This window comes from Zootermopsis nevadensis, unplaced genomic scaffold, assembly GCF_977971745.1.
Source record: "Zootermopsis nevadensis isolate Lab colony 2312 unplaced genomic scaffold, Znev_1.0 Znev_ptg000002l, whole genome shotgun sequence".
NCBI lineage: Eukaryota > Metazoa > Arthropoda > Insecta > Blattodea > Termopsidae > Zootermopsis > Zootermopsis nevadensis.
Window position 1 is genome coordinate 18,734,467 of NW_028259134.1, and position 22,255 is coordinate 18,756,721.

General features: G+C 40.5%; 1 protein-coding gene across 9 annotated transcripts in view; it reads right to left on the reverse strand.

Moving 5' to 3' along the window:
- The window catches only part of LOC110836293 (uncharacterized), a 377,965-nt gene that overhangs the window by 18,816 nt on the left and 336,894 nt on the right, over positions 1–22,255 (reverse strand). For 5 of the 9 annotated variants that reach the window (XR_015536158.1, XR_015536157.1, XM_087352764.1 and 2 more), the window contains exons 2-5: positions 21,589–21,803; positions 11,190–11,328; positions 9,453–9,602; positions 8,715–8,858 (exon numbers count right to left, since the gene is read on the reverse strand). Coding sequence is in view for 7 of the 9 variants with exons in the window: in XM_087352764.1 (XP_087208890.1) it covers positions 8,715–8,858; positions 9,453–9,602; positions 11,190–11,328; positions 21,589–21,803 (648 nt within the window). In the remaining 2 variants the exon portion in view is untranslated. The remainder of the gene's footprint in view (positions 1–8,714; positions 8,859–9,452; positions 9,603–11,189; positions 11,329–21,588; positions 21,804–22,255) is intronic. The other 4 variants (XM_087352736.1, XM_087352758.1, XM_087352750.1 and 1 more) reach the window with 2 other exon arrangements.

Consider the following 22,255-nt stretch of genomic DNA (forward strand, 5'->3'; position numbering starts at 1 on the left):
TATGAAAGTAAAAAAAAAAACATTAAAAATCTCAGAAACTAACCACATCCTCGGATTACTAAAGAATTCACACAAGGGGCATGGGTTCGTTAGTGTGGGGTCATTTTGAAGTAATTTCGATTTTTGTACCAAGGAAAATCTTCTGTTTTCGTGATGATGAGCTTCAGAAGATTTTAGAACAAACAGGACATTTCTCGACCAAGTGAATATCAATTATTCAAAGAAGACTTTTTACCATTTTATTTGACAAAATTATGAATTAATTAAATTTAAACATACAACATTCTGGAAAAATGCAAGAAGAGTAAGGCTCGAACAGCCAGGAGTTCTTTTTGCCCATAGGAACGGATTTCGAACTGAGAGGTGCGAACGTGTGGGAAACTTTAAGACGTCTCTTCGGCAAGCCAGCAGTGTACCGTCTCATCAGAACCGATACGCGATGGTCCTGTTACGACATGCATTTGTGCAATCAGGGAACAGAAATGCTTGACCACTTAAAGCCCGGTGGTAACTGGATTGTACCACCTGATTTTATAATAATTGCAACTGTGATGAATTTGAAGATTTCCGTCTTCTGGGTTGTTGCGCTGTGTAGTCTGATCGCCCTGATGACGGAGGCAGTATGACCTCTGAAACGTTGGTAAACATCGACCAGACTACACAGCGCAACAACCCAGAAGACAGAAATCTTCATACTCACCGCCCTGATGACGGAGGCAGTATGACCTCTGAAACGTTGGTTAACTTCTACCAGACTACACAGCGCAACAACCCAGAAGACGGAAATCTTCATCGCCCTGATGACGGAGGCAGTATGACCTCTGAAACGTTGGTTAACATCGACCAGACTACACGGCGAACAACCCAGAAGACGGAAATCTTCATACTGACCGCTGTGAGAACCTCAAGTCTTACATGTGATGAATTTGTCTCCACAAGGGCAGTGTTCATACAGCTTAGTTTGGGAGAAACTAAAATGAAACTGGGTTGGTACAATAAAGTTTGTTTGGTATTACATGAAAAATGCGTGTAAAATACGAATGTTCGATTTTCAAATGAAGACATGACACATGCGAACGGATATCAACGGGAAGTAATCGGATTTATGCTTACCGTAACTTAAATCCTACTTATTTAGTTAGGATCGGATGTATAGGCGTATGGGCAGTATATTGCTAACGATTTCCTGTTGGACAGATGTGAATTGACTATTAATCCAGGAAGCTTATCGAAAACAATGGAAGGGAAAACTAATCTCATTTAAGCTTTAATATAGTTAATAAATGTCTGAAACGAGAAATCCCAAAGCTATCAGGCGTACCTAGTCATCAAACGCAGCGCACCAAATTAAAATGAATTGCACAGTTTTCGTTAAAATTCCAAACATAATATAGACCAGCGGTATTCAACCTTTTTTGTTCGCGTACCCCCAAATATAATTTCTCTTCAACTTTGTACCCCCAAAGTTGTTGGTGTATAATTCAAGTTATACATAGTATATAATCTACATCTAAAATAAATTAAATTAATTACATTACTGATTATTCAGTGTTTATCATAAAATAATATATATATTTTTTAAATTTCACGTACCCCCTAAGATGCCTTCGCGTACCCCAGGTTGGAAACCACTGGTATAAAGTATGTAGCAGAGTCTCCATCGAACATTTGATGTTATTCAGCTGATTACAATATCTCATACTTATAAGAAACAGAAGGTTCACTACTATGCCCTGAATCATGTCCTCAGCCTGTTCATACATACCTAACAAATTATCCTTCCATCTATTCCGAGGTCTCTCAAATATGTGTGTATCAAAATCCTGTGTGTATTTCCTCTTTAACGTGCGTGCTTATAATACCAAACACATTCTTCGCCTTAACGTAGCTACTCTAACATTATTACGACTGTCCTCAGTTAAACCTGCAGATTGACGTGATATATTAAAATTGGCCACGACCACTTCCTACTACATCCCTTCTCATTGACACGTCATCCTACGCGACACCACGTAACTTCTTCAGGCGTTAAAGCGTTGCCAAATTACGACTGTTACCGCAATTTCGGAGGAACCCGTTACTCCCGTCTTCTGCTCAGATCACAATCTAAAATTTTGCCGCTGGGGAAACACCAAATTTGAAACAAAGCCCTCTATGGGGAGGAAACGCTGCATAACTGTTATCTTGAGGGTGGAGGAGGAAGGTTCGTTTAAAATGCTGGCAACAACGTAGATGAATATACAGTGTCACACTCCAGAATATCACAGACTGAATTTTTATCAGATTAAGCAAGACGGTATAAATTAATGCACTTTGTTTTATGGGTGTCAAATATGGTTACTAGTCCTGAGACTATGGTTATCAAATATGAGAGGTTAAAATGAGCTAAACATGGAAATCGAATTGGGGGGGGGGGGGGGGGGACAACTAGCGGAAAAATATGGGGAAACATTTTGGGAAGCAGAAGAATGTAAAAACCGAATAGATATTCCAATGTTTAATTTTCTAGTGATGTGTAGTGTAGTGAAATCGACTTTCCTGTGTTACGTAACGTGGTGATATTTTATTTGGAGTGTACTGTACGCCTTCCGGCAAACTTCTGGTAAGTGACTCGCTCCGAGGTTCCAATTCACAAAGTTCAGCGGCCAAAAACGCTGGAACGCAGTGTACTCGCCTGTTTGCAAACGTACAAGTACTAGCAGCATACAATTCGACATAATTTAACTTCAAAACTTCTGATTCTGCTAGAGACGTGACAGCTGGCAAGCCACTACTATCCGCGTTGAAAACATTACTTGGGGCTCGTATCTTTGCAATAATTAATTATTCATTACACCAAAATTATACTAAATACTATCCACATTATAAGATAACACAGGACGTTTCGGGAACTGGCTCTAATACCGTTTATTATTTATAGGGTTCCAGTTTCGATTTTGATCAATAGTCGACATTAATATCGAAATTAAAATCAATTAAATATGTCAGTGTGCCAACTAATTACATGAAGACGTTAGTTTAGCTGTGCTGAATGTCACTTTAAGCTCGTATCAGTATTGCCAATATTTTCTTCAGAACGCTTTGGTTCATTGCATCATTCTTGTGGTACTGCATATTCTCTCTCACGCCTCTGTTGCAGATACCAGCCTTCTGGATGACCATAACGAGGCTTTAAAAGCCCCGTCACTAATCTGAAACGCGCTGTACGTGAAAGTTTCTGTCAATTTTAATGCTATTCTGCATTACCTCGCTGGATCTAATGCTCATCCTGATAACACTGCCCTCACAGTTTCAATGTTTGTAACTATGTAACTACACAGTGACGTCATACTTTCACGCTTTGTACAAGAGCGTCCTAACACGCAAGTTACGTAGATCTCTTACGACCAACAAAGGAGAATTGTTGTAATGTGACAGAGATGTGCCAAATCTATTATCTCCACGAATCATAGTCTTTGGAAACTGATAGTTGTTCAAGCAGTCAAGAAATTCCCCTCCTGCCATATAACCCGAAAATTAATTAAAGTCCGCCAATGGACCCTATCCTGCGATAATTGAATCCAGCCCACATCTTTATACGTTATTTAAATTTCATTTTCATATCATCCTCCCGTCTCATCCAGATGTTCTAACTGTCACTTCATGTTTTTGGGTAACATTTCTATGCACCAGATATCTGTATATGTCAACCTATTCGTCTTTATAAACTCATGAAATATTCCTGGTTTATATTTCCTCGTACGTAAGCGGTTTACAGACTTCAGTCTCTCCAGAAATGTTTATTAATATGAATACTTAAAGAATTTTAACATATTTCTTACATTTCAAATTTCGTTTTATGTAATTTTTCTTCATTTATACAATTTATATACATCACACGTATTTAACATTTTTTAAATCGCTGCGGACTAACGTAGTTTTAACTTTTTTAAATTTTGGTTCTCCTTCCTTCCAGTTGTCACTGTGACAGCTTTCAAAATGCCAAAGAGCGTCGTCCTGTGTGATATGCCCTTGTCACGCGGAGCACAACAATAGATATGAAGCTTCAGCACTTTCCATGGCGACACAACACCTCACTGTCGCCTTATCTTCACAAGCCACACTCATAAAATATACGTCTACAACTTCTCAGGCCAAAGATATTTATGCCTGGGTCCTGGCAGTTCTGCTGCCTATGATTATCTTTGCCTTCACCCCAGAGTAACAAAGTTAAGAGTGTTATCAAACTGCGAAATTATTTCAGTTTCAACTACCAAATATGAATAAAAGTACTTCAACGTGGACTCTAATCTGGAGGGTTTTTTTGTAGTGTTCTGTCTGACGACAGGTCCATATATTATGAACAGGATCCTTCCAACCTCTTCAGGTTGTCAGGGACCTGCTCATACATATATACATTCTTGGCAGAGATGATCAGAAGTGGTTTGCCATTGCCTTCTTCTGTGTGTGAGTGGAGTAATTGTTGGGATGCCACGGAGAAACCGGGGAAGCCCCCGGAGGAAAACTCCGTGATGCCTAGACCACGGCCTTGCCCAACACAAGTTATAAATTTGAGCACCACCGGGAATTGAACCCGGGACCCTAGGATTACAAGGCTAGTGTTCTGACCGCTAGACCACCGTGGAGTAACCATATTTTATGCGTTCGATGCATAATTTCGGATGTTTTCACTGTCTTCAGGATTTCTTAGATTCAGATTCATGGTGGTGATTCAAAGTTACGTCACCCTAAACGCGAGTTTCTATTGGACCTATCACTGCAGAAAAACCAGTCTCGTGAGAGTTACTGACATACACAAAATCATCACTGATTTAGACAAGGTACTTAGATTCTGTACAGGTGTAAAACCGTTTCGAAAACCCGCAAGTCTTATCAGGTATCGAATGAGAACACTGGACATTTAATAGCAAAGTCGCCACACAGCAAAAACTTGGGTCAGAAGTTCAGATCCGGTTCTTTGCTCTGAACTCCAAACGTTAAACTTCAGCAAAACAGGAACTTAATAGCCCTTCAGGGCAGTAAGCCCATAATATCTGCAATTATTAATGCCGCCTTTCTGAGTATTATATTCCACAGTCACTTTTTTCTCACAGAGAATTATAGTCTCTCGCTGAAGGACTACAAAACTGGGTCATCTGACAAGCAACAGTTCGCTGTACAAAGCAGCGAGTATCTTCCATACATGCGAGTCGAACTTTCGTTAGTTTTCTACAGAATGTTCCAGAAAGAAGTATACACAACCATTACATACGTCAGCATTTTGTGTATATCTTTTCTGGGACACTCTGTATATAAAAAAATCTACTAACTTTTAATCAAAGTAGTGAAATGAATTTCGAAAAACTTAAGACTTGTTGCTTGTTTTTAGTCTTTATGTAAGTTACGTGGTTACAAGACCAAATTAAGTTTCGAGAATTTTTACTACCATTTAATTCCAAATTTTTTAACTCGCCATCTCCTACATAAAAATGTAAAGACTAAAAAATAAAAAATAAAACATAAAAGAGTTTTAGACTGACTGATGTTCCAAACACCGAGTGTGAACGGATTCACCTGACACAAGAAACGATCTAATGGCCCCCCTCTAGCGAAAACGATAATGAATATCGTGGTTCCATAAACCAGGGTAATTTTCTGACAAGCTGGGCAACTGTCAACGTTTCAATAAATATCCTAGACTGTGAAGTTCGTAACTCACTTCCACCCCGAATAGTTTAATTTCCATTGAAATGTACGCTGAATGGAAATTTCCCATCATGCAGAAGAATTCTTTGGCAAAAATATTATTCAGGTATATTATAGCACTCAAATTTATAGGTTGGCACTCTGACACTGCAGTCTGGAGGACCCCATACTTCATTCTTAAATCAGACATAATGGCGCGTCTCTCTACTGGTATTATATTTATATTGATGGACGGTGCAAAGGCTTATCTCATCTGGCGGTGACTTCCTGAACTACTAGGATTTGACTGATGTGAATGTGCTTATAGCTTCTCTCGTACAGATGTCGTTTGTAATCATTAACTGCCAAACACTGGTGAAAACACAAATCTATTTTTCTCCTAAATTAACCTTCTACGGCTACTGAACACCACAGACAACAGATATTTCGGAAACAAGCAGTTCGACCTAGTACAACAGGAATTCCGTTTCTTTTGAAAAGTTCTCGACGTAACACAGAATATAAATCTGTTAACAAATTTAAAATTATTGCCTTACAAATGGTGATCACGCAAAAGTGAAGTTCGCGTCTAGTTTCGTGATAACACATGACCAATGAATTGTAACGGATATGAAAGAAAAGCATCCATGGCCTAATTCAAGGCACTATCTCGGAATTTACCCAGAGGGACTGAGTAAAATATCCGCATTCTGGAGGTCCTGGGTTCAAATCTCGGATCAGAAACCAGCTATCCTGATTCGGGTTTCTCAGTCCCACCAAGCAAATGCTACGATGGTACCTACCTTAAATTAGGCCACGACCGACTCCTTCCATAACCTCTCCAATTCAATAATCTAATTATTCAACGATATATAAACAGCGTTATTAAACAAACTACAAACAAATAGAGCCTTTGAGCTAGACAACGGAACACGAAATCCAGTATGGCAAAATATTAAAATAATATTTCTTATACAAAACGAACTTAGCATGTTAAAATTGCGAATATATTACACGTGAAAATCTTACAGTTTAAAAACAAGAACCAACCTTCATTGGGTCGAGTTTCAGCCATTGAAGTTTCAATCTATTCAACTTGCGCAGTAGTACTGCCCCGATTTTAAATATTCAAGACGGTAGCTTCAACCACTGCACCCCGTCACTCAATGGGGGGCCCATTAAATTCAATATACGAGGTACAGGAGAGTGTCTAAGGGGCCAGGTCGGAACCAATTGGTAACTGGCAGCGTGTATACCTGTCACACCAATTGACAGAGATTCTAGGCGATGGGAAATATGAAAATGGAGCGTAAAGAGACAAGAAGAAGGAAAACAACGAAGAAATGGGACGGACGAAGAGACGTGAAAAAACAAAATGACAAATGTACGAAGTATGTAATTTAAACGAAGAAAATAGAAGGAAAAGAGTGAAGATTAAATGAGTATGTAAGGGATGAAGGATAATGAAAAGGAGACATACAAAAGAATGGCCAGAAGAGATAGGATTAAATATTGAATAAAACTAAAATGTGAAAGATTAGAAAGATAAAGCACGGATTATTAATTTAAAATGACAATAAATCAAGTATAAGAAACAAACGTCTACGCTATAAGCCGAAGAATATGATCTCGGGAGGAAGGGAAGTGAAGTGAAAAGTTGGAAAAACAAAGGAAGAAAGCCAGCACTGCACGCGTTAATCACCGAAAATTTAAAATAAGTTAAAAATAAACGAAATAATCAATTTAAGATGGAAATAAGAAAAGACAGAAAAACGCCATATTGTAAACCGAGAAACGAAAAATAACAGAAAGAAAGGAGAAAAAAGACCAAGGACGAAAAGAACGTTAAATAATTCAGGTTTGTGGAGTCACGTGTCCGCTGATTTTAGTCTGACAAAGCTGAACTCGACCGAGCGAAGTTGAGCCTCACCGACACAAATTATGACCACAGAGTTGTGTGTGATGTCAGAGTCCAATTAGCGGTCTGAAACAAGTGACGGGACTTACTGCCCAGTGAGCAAAACAGTCGACAGTCGCCCTGCAGCCAATCCAACTTTGCAAGCCGACAACGAAATGGCAGATGGACAAACTTATAATTTCTGTAATTAGAAGTACACCGTTAGTATGATCGAATCGTTTGTTTAAGATGGGCTTCACAAGCAGCATAAATGGAAAATGAGTTTAAAATTCCAGTTCGTAAACCTCACCTGCTTCATGGACGCCACAACTATTATCGTTATTATTTAAAAACGATGTTTTAACTACTTAATTACACAGAGTCGTCCAATAGGATGTGAAGATCAGGAGTTGGCAAGACTTTCGAAGGGGTGGCCGTGGCTTATTTTAGATCAGTATTCTGATATTTACCTACAGAAACTTAGTAAAACCACAAAACAATTGCAAGAATAACCGTAGTCCGAGGTCTTCTGAGGCCAAAATTTAATCGGACACCTCCAAAAAGAATTATAGAACGGTACAGTTAGGGTGACGTGCCCGGTGTGAATACTGTAGATAGCGACCACTTGGGAGCCAAAAGTTGTAATTGCATGGATAAAATTAAAATGTAACTAAAAACATCGGGCAGAGATATGGCAATCACTGTATTTCAAAAACACAATATTAAATCACAAGTTTGGAATTTGGGGGATAACGGTTTCGGTTTACCGGCGATCCTGAAGTTTAACTATGTCGCCACAGGAATGACGAGACAATATCTTGATACATGTCAACGCCCAACGTCTCCAAATCCGCACCTGTTCACCATTAAGACCACTGGATACTACGTATCTACTGTTATCAGACATCGCATTTAAATCTATCAGAAATGCGTAAAAATTAAGAACCTCAAATCTCACAGAATTAGGCTATGTACTTTGTAAATACTGAATATCTGCACATGAATATACATCTCAAAAGGAAAATCAACCTTTCCGTATTGATAAATCAGCCCTTGCAGTCTAGGGCATCATAAGTCGTTCTCTCAAGAAATTAACATTCAGGGTGAAATTTATCACACAGAAAGGTGGTCACTTTGTCGCCGAGGTACTCACCGCAAGTGTAGACCACCTTGAGGTACATCCGTGATTCCGGCTTGCAAGGGCTGCCGAAGGTCGCCGAGTCAGCGGACAAAGTGCAACGTCGCTTGCCGTGACATATGTTCATTACTGTCTCCGTTGCGTAGCTCACAAGACACGCTGCAACAAATCACATTATCGCAACACCACGGGACAAGCAGCGCTGCCGTCCAAGACTGGCTGACAATTCCTCAGCGTCAGGCACCAAATTCTACACTCAGGCAAGATGACACGTAAAATGACAGTTTTGTGTATTTTAATCTCTGCGTCTTTAGAGAAGAGATGGGAAGGCAAATGTTTTGTAATTATTTGAAAGGGGCTCGGACTCAAACATTGTCTGTGCTACCGGGGTCGGATCCCGGCCTCCGCCCCGGTCGGGGCGAAACCCCAGGGAACAGGCCCTTGCCCGTGCAGACCTTAACTGCCATCTTAAAGTACAAGAATGGTAACGTAAATGTGTTTAATCAACCACTACGCTACGAAGACTGACTACTGCAAAACACGACTGTTATCTTAACAGTCGTGTTTCATGACGATCTGAAATTTTTGAAGCAGGGACATTTAAAATTAACATTTGTTCACGTGCCCAAACTGCTGTCTATCAATACCACATTGTGACAGACATCTACCGACATTAACACAAAATACAAGAAGACATGAAGAACGCATTTCAAATTTCAAACAACGAACATTAAAAGCGGAAAAGGCACTCACTTTCCTCAGGTACGCCTTGGGGCTGTGGGCATTGGATGCTCTCGTACTCCGTTCGTCCGTAGCTGGCGGAGTAGACTGCGATGCGCGCGTTCGGATTGCACTTGAGGGGCACAACGTCGTTCTCGCACGCCACCTTGCTACGGAACTCATCTGGAACAGCGGACTCCTCGATCAGTACGTGCAGTCTCATTACACAATCGTGCCCGAAATTGCACTTCTTTACAAACTACCTCCAGAAACTTGAGTGCGCATTTTACAATGTATCTACTCCGAAGAGTGAGGAGATATGTTCAACTGAAACGTTGCTCACCAGTTATAAGGATACGTCGCGTCATTACCCGAGACCATAATCCACATTTTCACGCCGATCTTAAATCTCACACCGTTTCAGACTTTGCAAGAAAGTGTCACCGAAAATATATTTAACCCTTTGACGCCTAAACTACTTTAAATAGTATTTAAGAAATCAGTAAGCACCGCAAAGAAAACAACACAACCATTGCAAAGACCACTACCGGGCGCGTATAAACACGGCAAGGGATATTCTGGTTTCATAAAACCAGGAAGTTTCTTGGCCAGGTCAGTGACAGTTTGGCAAGAAAAAGCCAGCTGTTAGTTCTATCGGCATAAATGTAAAAATGTAAAAGAGAGGTCACTGCAATAAGAACAAGTCTTGCATAAAGACGCAGGCCCGTTCGTTTCACTCTACCAACTTTTAACATCCTATCTGTTTAGAGATTTCTTGTACGACACAGACGGACCGCATTTCTTTCAATTCAAAGGAGCTGCTCCGCTTGGGAACGGCTGTCGGTAATTTCCCTGCGGGTCCTTGTAACGCGCTGCGTGGTACATCACCACTTCCGACCTCACAAAACACCCACAAGGGGCCTTACAAGCATCGTGGCCCGTTGCTAGGCAACGTTCGCATAACAGCCCTTCTGACATCGCTGGTCTTTGAGGCGAGAAAAGTACTGTGGCAAGTTGGAAAACAGAAATAATGAACTAGAATATCTTTTGTAAGACTTGAGATTCTCACAGCGGTGAGTATGAAGATATCCGTCTTCTGGGTTGTTGCGCTGTGTAGTCTGGTCGATGTTAACCAATGTTTCAGAGGTCATACTGCCTCCGTCATCAGGGCGATCGCCCTGATGACGGAGGCAGTATGACCTCTGAAACGTTGGTTAACATCGACCAGACTACACAGCGCAACAACCCAGAAGACGGATATCCCCAGAATATCTTTTCCATGTGGCATTTCATTCGTTTTGATATTTATTTGTTTATTGCAGATACAAATCTACTGTTGAAAAATTATCACACTACCTGTCGGCCTATCATACTAGTCTGGGTCATACATCGTTTTATATTTAAAATAACTATTCCACATCTTAGTAAGATCTATGTTTTATGAATAGTATCATATGGAAAGCTTTTGTGTTAATGTTTACAAGTCTTCACGTTCCAAAACAGGCGTTTCATATCTCCTGAATAACAACACTTCGTTCATTATATGAGTTGAGGTGAGTGGACCTTGAGCGACAAAATCTGGCCTTCCATCGGCGTGCAGTCGGAAAGTTACAAAGACGACATAGCAACGTTCCTTTCCTGGCTTACAGTTCCAAATACCTGACAAACGTCTCCTTTGAACGAACGCCACTTGCAGTGATCAATCAGCGAGTGTTAATCGATTGCGAATCGCAGTCGTAACCTTCATGAATTGGGGTATTTTGTACTCACATGGACGGCACTTGTAAGCGACCTCGACGTATTTGCGCACGCCCGGACACGGATCTCCGCCGAAGGTCTTGGGTGAAGTCTGGAACTTGCACTGTCGTTTCTTCTGGCAGGCCTCCACTACCGTCTGCAACAGAGAGTACTGAGAAACGTCACTTAGATCGGCTGTTGCACCCTCTGGCGAGCGGAAGAGGCGAACAGGTCGCCGCGTGTTCTATAGAGCATGTTTTAGTACTAATCGTAAAACACGATGCAAATTATATATACACGTTTCAGAGAACTGAAACTTTAACAACCCAGTGAGTGACACACAGCTTACAAACAGCCAACAGCGGCTGTAGTCCTACATCAAGTATATATCGTAATATTTTTGCAAATGTAAACGTTTCAACATTTAGCTATTTTGTAAGGTCGGAAGCTTTCTGGTTACAGAATGCAATGAATTCATCTGAACTGACCAGCCATGTACAAATGAGTTAAACCCATCTTCATCCTCTCAAGGCTGACGACAATTTTAGACGTAAAAATAACGAATTGGCCTATTATTTTAATTTGTTGTAGAAATCAATATTTAAGTGTGTAAAATAACCTAATAAATTTTATTTGAAGACGAAAGCACATAGAAAAGTGAACATTTGTATGATGGATACCGACTAGCACGCTGTGATGATGGCCTCCAAGCAATAATGCACAGATAACAACGAAGCAAACAGAAAGTAAAATGCTGAAGGTTATTAACTGTAATAAAATGCGTAAAGAACACGACGGTAATGTATTTCGATTGAAATGTAAATTGTAAGTCCTTTGAGATGAAATATGATATAAACTACATCAACAAAACTTTATATTTCACGAGCAATGTAAAAATCTGTGTTACTGTTATCACCATTGTTCTTGAAGATTTCTGTCTTCTGGGTTGTTTCGCTGTGTAGTCTGGTCGATGTTTACCAACGTTTCAGAGGTCATACTGCCTCCGTCATCAGGGCTACACAGCGCAACAACCCAGAAGACAGCTGTGAAAACCTCAAATCTTACACCATTGTTCTTATTGGCCACTTCACTGTTCATGCAGCGCAGTAATGGGAATGACGTACTAACAGAATTATTATTTCACAGAAATTATTGTTACTATTAGGCCAGTATGGCCACGGTGGTCTAGCGGTTAGAACGCTGGCCTTGTAATCCTGGGGTCTCGGGTTCGATTCCCGGCGGTGCCCGAATTTATAACTTGTGTTGGGCAAGGCCGTGGTCTAGGCAACACGGAGTTTTCCTCCGGGGGCTTCCCCGGTTTCTCCGTGGCATCCCAACAATTACTCCATTCACACACAGAAGAAGGCAATGGCAAACCACTTCTGGATCATCTGCCAAGAACGTATATGAACAGGTCCCAGTCCGAGAAAAGGATGGAAGGATCCTGTTCATATGGACCTGTCGTCAGACAGAACACTAAATAAAATATAAATAAATATATTAGGCCAGTAACTGCTATTACGCAGCTCCTGTTTACCTATGCTCTGTCGTTCAGATTCAACAGGCACGTTTACGCTGCTCTGCGTCCTATAGAATAAAGCGATCTACACTACGCACTCAACCATACAAAATATCAAAAGAATGTCAACAGAGACCTCTGTGTAGAACAGCACGACTTCAATGAAAATGCATCAACAAATAAATGCGTGTGCGTGCATGCGCAGTGATACAACACTAGCGGAAGGCACATTAATAACACAAATTTCTATTAATTCTAGACTTTAGAAACCACGGATATGTTCGTTTTGAGAAGACGCTCACTATGTTCAAGTATCGACATAATTTAAAGTTATATACTCAGAAAATCCGGCTTCGATTTATGAATGTATTAAAACATCTGATTTTTTACGTTACATAATGGATATTTAGAATGTTTTTGAGATTTTCACAATTATAATTGTATGATCATACTTCCTTAGTCTACAAGGCATACACATTCAATGTAAGTAAAATACAGTGCAATTTGAGGTATCAACAAGTGACGTTACTTAATACCACAATAAAACGTGATCTCCCTTGAATTTTGTGACTGCTTTCTAAAACCTACATGGAAATGAAACAGCAGCTTAAAAAAGAAAAGAATACAAAATAAGGATGGAGACGTCAGAAAGAAATGACGAAAGAAATAGAAATACGAAACGAAATAAGGGCGGTCGAACTGAAAAAGAGTTCAAAGAACGCAAAGTCATTAAATTTAAATTCGACAAGACGTTGAAATTGTACCTATTTGAGACTACTGACGAAGAGAAACTTAAAAAACGAATTTCTTGTTACTGAATGAGCGACTTTCGATACGAACGACAGGAATTAAGAAGCCCATTAAAGACCCAGTTACAGGTAAAGCTGATTTTTTATAATACAGAGTCGAGACATTTGTTCTCGGTGAACAGAAAGCAGGAGTTCGGTACAGACCGGCGGAACGAGGGTCCTGCATCCTGCATCTCAGAAATGAAGATATCACCGATTCTGATCACAGCTTTATAATTCTTACTAAATTACTACAATGGAAAAGACAGTGACGTTTTAACGACTGAATCCCGGCTTTCAGATCACGGAACATAGAACACTCGCACGCACGCAAACACACCACTACCGTTACAACGTTAGAACGTTTAACCTACTAGAGACCCCTCGGAATGGGACCTGAACGACCGGAACTTCGCTCACAAAATTGTAATAGCTGAAGACTGAACACAGGCTACAGACAAGTAAGCGAAGAATATTCATGTTCAATACAGATTCTCGATGTCGTACGGACAAAGATTACAAACAGAACGGGTAATTTCGCTTCTCTCTTAATTCATGAAAGGCATTTTCCAACCAGAATGAGTCAAGCCATATAATTCGGAAACACCGGCTCATTTGTGTATATGTGAGATATGTAAATTCTATTAATATTGTTTTAAAATCTTCCCTGGGGATAAAAACAAAAGAGTGCATATTTCAGAAACAAATTATCTAATTAACTGTGTTCAAAATTTATAAATTTATTTAATTTAACGTTTTGTATTGGTGAGCGGACGCTGACAGACCGGGGAAGAACTAGTTCCGGCAGTAAGCAGGCTTCATTTCGAGCAGCAGAAATGAAAATCCCAACAAATAATACATAATTTGGCGATAACTCCTACATGTAGCAACTGAAGTCACCTGCACAGGTGAAACAGCGGAATAATGACTAGTAATACACTTACGCCAATGACTGCTTGCTTATAACACAGATACATCCTAGTGATAAGTGAGTTGAGGTTGTGACGGCGATGAAGATATCGATGTTGGTCTTCTGGGTTCTGACGCCATGTTGTCTTTTAGATAGATATCAACGTTTTGGAGGAACATACTGCCTCAGTCTTCAGGGCTGAAGTGCCATATTACGTCCTGAAGATGATACTGAAGTGCCATGAGTAGCTCTGAATATGGAAGTAGTATGTTCCTCCGAAAAGTTGGTACATACCTACAAGTCTAACCAGAAGACTGGCACCGACAAATATTAGTGACACTGACACCCCTTATGTGTAAATGTTTTTATTAATATTTAAAAATTTCTTACGAAGCTGATAGTGATTCATTAAAAAAACTACTAACTATGTTACCAGTGGATGTTTATAAAATATGACGCCAAAGTTGCAGAGTTACCTTAATTTGATGGTGCGGAGTTGGTCATTTCATAACGAATCGATGGTTCTATGTAAGTAGCAGTCACTGATAAGTCTATCGGTAGCAAACTAGGCTCTATGCTATGACAAATTAAAGTATCACATTCTAACTACGTACATAACATTTTCAGAAACAGCTTTATTGTTGTATGATGTGTTAACTTACACGACCCCATGTTCCATGTGGAACTGCCTGCCACTTCCCCTGGAAGAGAAATGCAACAACCTTGTTTTCTGTCTATTCACGTGCGCATGTCCTGAGGAGTGTTTACACAGTGTTTAAATTTGAGCTTTAATTAATGTGCAAACTAACAGCAGACAGGTAAAGTAAGAAAAGCGTAGTGTTAAATAACACAACAAATTCAATAAATGTAGGCCGATGACTTAAAGCCTACTTAAAGTAGAGTACAGTACTGTTTAATGAATAAAGAGCTGGTTTTGCTCATAAAATTTCTATGGCCGTCCAGTGTTTTTCAATCTCAAGACCCAGTGAAATCTACATGTACCACCTTCATTAACAATCAGTAACTCTGAATTTTAAATATAGAGTGTATTTTCCGAACAGGAAGCAAATTGCATCACGAGTTTGTTAACTGCTTAATAAAATGACGTGTGTGAATAATTTCTCAGGGGATCTAGAGGAAAAGGCCGTGACACACACGTAGGTGCCATCCAGATGCAACAACCAGTTCCCTGGCTACCGTTAGGTCTGATAGCTGCACAAACTATTTGCAAACTCACGTAGGGATCTGTGTGCCAAACGTCAGCAGCTTAAAATAATAGAGGTAATGAGCGGACAGATGGATCAATTGTGGGATTGGCTTACTTAATACAGAGTCAAATATTGACCAGAGAAGCGTTGTTACGATACAGTGATCATACACACTGTGCTTAATTTTTCGCTTGAGGAACTGTGCGTCATATGAGACAAACGAAGCACGAAAGCCGCGTGTTTAGAGTGCTCTGAGCTTTAACTCAGTGCCCCTGCGATACTTATTGAGCCTGGAGTAACTTTGCCTTTACAAGAATAACAACTCCTATTTCCTTATTTCTCTCTTGACACTTGTACAAAAACTATTTATAAACTGACTCATTTTATGACACTTTCAACTTTTAAGATCATACAGTGTCGAATAACAGATGATAAGTACGTAAATAATGAATTGGGGGAAAATGCAGAAGGAAGAGATGGTGACCAAATTAAGGTATTATTCCAAAAAATTTGGTGAGGGTAACCGATCTCTGGGCCGAGATTTTAAGCCGCATTCTTACACACAGGAAGCAGGAATGCTAACAGCTCGGCCGTGGCATTTGGTGTATCCTGTATAAAATTATACCCTCATCCATAACAGCGCCTAGCAGGTTACAGAGAACCGATTATCCTCTAAGTTTCTCCTAGCACCTACAGGTAATTTCTGGGCAGTGTCCCAAGTGTGTATTCTTCAAAATCAATAGTAACATTTATTAGTATACCTAATTAAACACTGCGTAAGCTCTGTAATCGATACATTATCGTAAAATAGACAAATAATTTAACAACAGGGTGGTATGACACAAAAATAATTCAATTTACGTCGACTGAGGTTTGTAAAGTGCCACATCTACATCTGATGGTTTAATTTAGCCACTGAGCCAAGATGCTGTACGTTTTGTTACAATTCACAGCAGGTCCCCCCCCCCCCCCCCGGCTTGTGTTTAGTTTAGCCATTAGCGATCGTCTTCTGTTCGACAGAACGTAATACGGACAACCGCATCGCCGAACGATCTAGCAGGCGGTGGAGAAATGTATTCATTAGTGGCTACATGGCTCTCCTGAACTTGTAATTAGACAATTTTATGAACTTCTGGGGCACATAGTACGTTCCCAGAGCCTAAGAACACATCAAAACACTTAGAAAAAGTACGTTTAGGGCTACATAAGAACCCTGCTAAAGATAAACAACATGGAAACAGTGTTACAAGTTTGGAAGGGAGCGGTCGTGGCATATTTTAAGGTACAATTCCAGCAGTTGTGTGGAGGTATTGGGAGAAGGAATGTAAAATATTCAATCAGTATGACTGGACTGGGGTCGAACCCGGAACGTCCCAAATATGAAAACGGAATTCTAACCACTACACCGAAATGCAATGAATCTTCCGAAGAAGGCGCCCAACGGACGGGTGACGCTGCACTGTTTGTGGCGCCGAAAACGGCGAGGTCAGATTCATGTTTCATGTTGATGTTCCGTCACTTAGCCATTATTTAAACTCGCACTACATAATAACGCGACATTAATCATACTCCGCACGTTAAACAAAACAAATTAAACACGTGCGGTAAATATTAAAACATTACTGTAATGACACACACGTCTAAGTGACGAAACAAAACGCACTAATATGACGTCACGGATTTATGTCGGTGTGACCGCGGAGGATAAATGGATAATGCTAATGCACAGCAGATTTAGCACAGCCTGAGCTTCGTTTTGTGCTCTGCTGGCCGATTGATTCTTCTTATTTAACGACATTTTTCAACTGATTTCGTTATACAGAGTCTAAAGACTTAGCAATCTCGCGCAATGGACGTAGTGTTAAAAAAACAACATGCCAACATTTACATAATGTTTGTCTAGACTACATGACATGAAGATTTCTGTCTTCTGGGTTTTTGCGCGATGAATCGCCATGATAATGGAGGGAGAGAGGACCTCTGAAACGTCGGTAAACTTCTACCAGACTACACGGCGCAACATCCCTGAAAGAGTTCTTGAGGTATTACGTCACATGAGATGTCTAGACTCTAATTAGACGAGGCGTAGGACACCTTGGATGGGGGACCAGATCATCAGGAGGCTTCTACTTACACAGGGCAACACAACGCAGAAAAAACGTGAACATCCATGCCTTGAGCAGAATTAGAAACCGCTGAAAATGTCCAGACCAATGGAATTGGATTTTATAAATTGTTTACCTCCACTTTAGTAAGCTGTAAGAGATAAATGAACGGTGAGTGGCAAGAACTTAACTATTTCAAGGTAGAACATACGTCTATCCCCGTATTTAGCAAGAGAGACTAAGAAATCCACGAGAAACCTCTGTCAGGATAACCTAAAACTCAACTGAGGATGGAACCGTGTGACACCGGAAAAACAGTAACAGAGATACCGCTAAAATAACCTGCTCGGCTCTGTACCGTCATTTTGCTTCTATTAATCCAACAGGTTGTGAAAAATGAGGGGTAAACATTAAAATCACCCGCTACATGCGACAGTGATAGAGTACATTCTCGAGGGAAATATGTTTATTTACGTCCAATCATCAGTCATTCCCGGCAGGTGTTCCCAGAATCACAATCTTCTCGTTATCTGAAACAGTCGCCGCAAAATCAACCCCATAATGAAAACAAACAGAAGCTCACAGCGTCTCACAATGCGACGTCATTACAGGGAATGGGATGATACAAACACTGACACGCGACGATAATACAGACAAGTATCAATACTTGAATGATCAGACATTAAATCTTGAAATCACAATGACCGTCTTCTGGGATGTTGAGCCAGTGTAGTCTTGTACAAACTGACCGACGTTTCAAGGCGATTTCCCTGATGGCGGAGGTAGTATGAATCTCTGAAACATCAGGACATTTCTGCAGGACTACAAGACTACAAGCGTTGTTAACTGAACCCGTTTGAGCGTGACTTCCAGTGCCATGGCTGAGGATGACACTGCGGACTTCGTCGCGGATGACCTCGTGATGGACGAAGCGGCGCGGGAGCAGGTTTCTCTCCGAGTTATTCGGTTTTCCGCCGATAATCATAATTCCACTACTGCTCTATCATCATCTATCACCGCCCTATGAAATGTGCGGTAGTCCTGGCAAGTTATCACCGTCGGTAGAAAGTTAAGATTTTACGTTAACGTCTCTGATCTGTGATCTCCGTTGTAGGTTTCGTGTTAAAAATCACGAACACGAGGGCATCGCAAATGTTCAAGATTGCGTACAAATCTGTACTAGTCGACAGTAATTTGTGTTACATGAATTTTATCGTACACCTCTTGCCTACCCTTCATATTAAGATAAAGCATAGTCGTCCTAACACGTATTTCAGTTGTTTTTTTAAACGTTTCTTGGAATTAATTTGCTACACTGGGCCCTGAGAAGGGTAAGAAAAATTCGCTTCTGTTTGACGATAACGATGCGCGGTGATGTTGCTATGGAAACAGCGTAAAAATGCTGCAGTGACTGAAGATTTTCAAAATGGAAGTGGATTGCAGATTGCGTCTAAAACCCCGGAGAGCTACATCTGTCCGTCACTTGATTAAGTTTTGCTTTTACTTTACGAAACGACGCCCTGAAAATTTTAAAATCTCTGCCTCGTCCCCTGCACACCGTAAGAGTGGCGTAAGTTCCGTATTTCCTCGATTTTAAGACACATTCTTCTTTTCAAATTTTAAAGTTTCTTGAATCGGGGTTCGTCTTACATTTGGTGACGTCTAAGAATCGATGTCGACAAATTATATTGTACGACTAATGCGTCCATAAAACTAGTCATGGGACAGTAAACAAAACGATAGTAACAAGAAAGATGTCAAAAGTATTAAAACAAAGAAGTTTTACGTTTGAATATTAGCTATTCCTACTGTATTGTACCTGTGTTTTCCCTAAAAACCTATTAATTAATGAAGCGTGTGTCTTACAATCGATGGCGTCTTAAAATCGAGAAAATACGATATATGGATCGATTGTTCGGGCTCTGATCAGTAATTCATAAGTTATTCAACGTTGTGTAAAGTGTATGGCTTATTTATAGCAGAAATAATCGTGGCCTATTATAGGCGCATTTGCTTGATGTGTGGAAGAAATGAGAGAATCTACTGACAGATTAGGCTGAGATTCGAAGCGGGAATAAGTTAGATCTGATAATAGTTCGTAAATTATGCAGAATAGGGTGCATGTGGCCCCAGGTCTGAAAAAAGTTTAGAACCCCTGCCGTAAAATAGAACTTCACGGCTGTGACGTCACTAGAAACGACGTCGACATTTGCATTACGTGATCTTTACGTATTTTCCAATTAAAAATTCTTCACTGGTTCGTATAATGGAATTTTCCCTTCAGTACAACAGTATGGAAACTGTGCAACACTGAATGTCCCACATGTTTGTACACTCTCAAAGACGATGTTGGCAGGGGAGGGGAAAACGGAGAACTCGCTTTGCCGTTAACAGATTCAAATATCATCTGTGAGTTCTTTAAAGTACGTTAAGGGGTAGGGTGTGGAAGGCTGATTTCCCCACCCCTTAAGACATGGTTTCCTCATCATAAGACAGCCTCTTTGCCTCTGGCGAAAGACACGGGCGAGGAAGCAAGCCTTAATGGAATTGACTTTGCATTTTTCCTACTTTTCTTCCAGCTTTCTTCGTCGCTTGGTTTCCTTCTGACTTCGGCTCTCAAGTAATTCACGTCGCAAAAGAAAGAACACACAAAGGCTAGAAGAAAAGTGGATGGGGAAGAATAAAAGAAGAAATCCTTCCGAGTAAGAGATATGGAGTAGGACAGAGGACCTCACTGGGGGTAAGGACCTTCTCAGCGAAAAAGATTTACTGGAGGAAAACAGAACTTGGAGCAGTTGCGGTTCTAACTTCGTAATCCTCTGTAGGAGAACCATTGTTAGTGAGGACCTGTTCATTAGTTAAATACGCATTTTAATCATTATAATTATTGCATAAACATGGTGAGATGGGTAAAGCAAGTTACAGACATGGGGGGCGCTGACAAACGCATTCAAAATTATGGTCAGAAAACATTTAATGGAAAAGACTACTTGGTAGACCTCACAATACGATAATATTAAAACGGATGCCAAATAAATACTGTGGGATACTTTCCCTGAAGGGGTATAAGACAGAAAGAGCGTATAATATCCCTGATGATGGAGGCAGTAAGCACCTCTGAAACGTCAGACAATACTCACCAGACTACAGAGTGTAACATCCGGTAGACAGTCATCTCATGCTAGTCACCGTGAGAACTTCGACTATCGATGGTAAGTACCGTGCTTACCTTGTTTCAACGTACGGGGGCCCGCATCGCGGATCGATTTATTTACGCCAACAAAACCTTCAAGTCTGACGTTAGGCACAAGTTCTGCACGAGATCAAAGAGTCGGATCCGGACCCAGTGGGTGAACAATTAACTACTATCCAGCGAAGGCAGAGTATCTATCGAGCTGTATCAGTGGTTTAGCTGTTTAACTTCCATAAGTCAACTCAAGGCACTAAACTGATAGTCATAATTCGTGTTTTATTCAGATTCCATCGACTTCCCATTAAACAAACTTACAGAAGCATTAGTTTTTGGGGAAATTAAATTTTAAATTGTGAGACATGAAATAGAAATCACATTGGTTGTCATTACTATAAATAGGCTTTAGGCGTGTCATAAACGTTTTAGAGATAGGTTAACTAACACAAAGCAAAATCGAAGACACATCATCGCGGCGGTGGCATCTATGGACCGAGTACTCAAACAGTAAATTGCCTTACAGTTAATTTGCTTTCAATTCTGGTGTCATTTTTGTAATACACAATTGTTGAGTTTACAAAACTGGCCTCACAAAAGTTTTCAATCCAGTAACATTGTCGTGTGTTTATATCTAGCAAGAAAAAACCAATGAAATGCAAGAAGAGATGTCACAGCTAATTTCTGAGAAATGTAACTTGTCTCAACGACTGACCTGGAGGGCGGTGGGCCAGAGGCAGGTGACGTTCAGCGGAGGTTCCTGCTCCCCGGTCGACGAGGAACGCTGCGGACACACCGCCGTGGAGGGCGAAGTCTTCCCGTACTGCGCTACGTGTACAGAGATGCTGGTGCCGTGCGGACACTTGAGGGTCACCACTTCATCGTCACAGCCCACCCGCTGGTACGTTCTCAGCGTGCCTGACAACAGAGCTGCAGGGGTGAAACAGACAGACAGACAAACAGAGAGTTAGAGCCCATCACCAGAGTTAGTTCAGTAATCCACAGCCTTGCATGACATCACATCGGACGAAATGGGGGGTACAGACGTCACTGGGCTTATACTAGTGTACGTTTAGTAACACTTTCTTGTTATCCATAAAAGTGAAACGTGTCTGAATAAATGTAGCATAACACCCCGTCGGCTAAAATAACTACTTGCTTAACAAAGAATATGAAAATTATAGAGTAATTTGATTAAAATGGTTTTAGAGAATTATTTTAAACAGTAGTCCTGCACTGTCATTTAAAACAAAGAAAAAGGAAGAAACATTAAAAGAATAAAAATGTAGAAAGGAAACAAAGAAGCAAGGTGGAATTAAGGGAGAGGAAACCATTTAGCAGCAAAACAGAGCAGAGCGCAGTAGTAATCGGTACTGTTAACT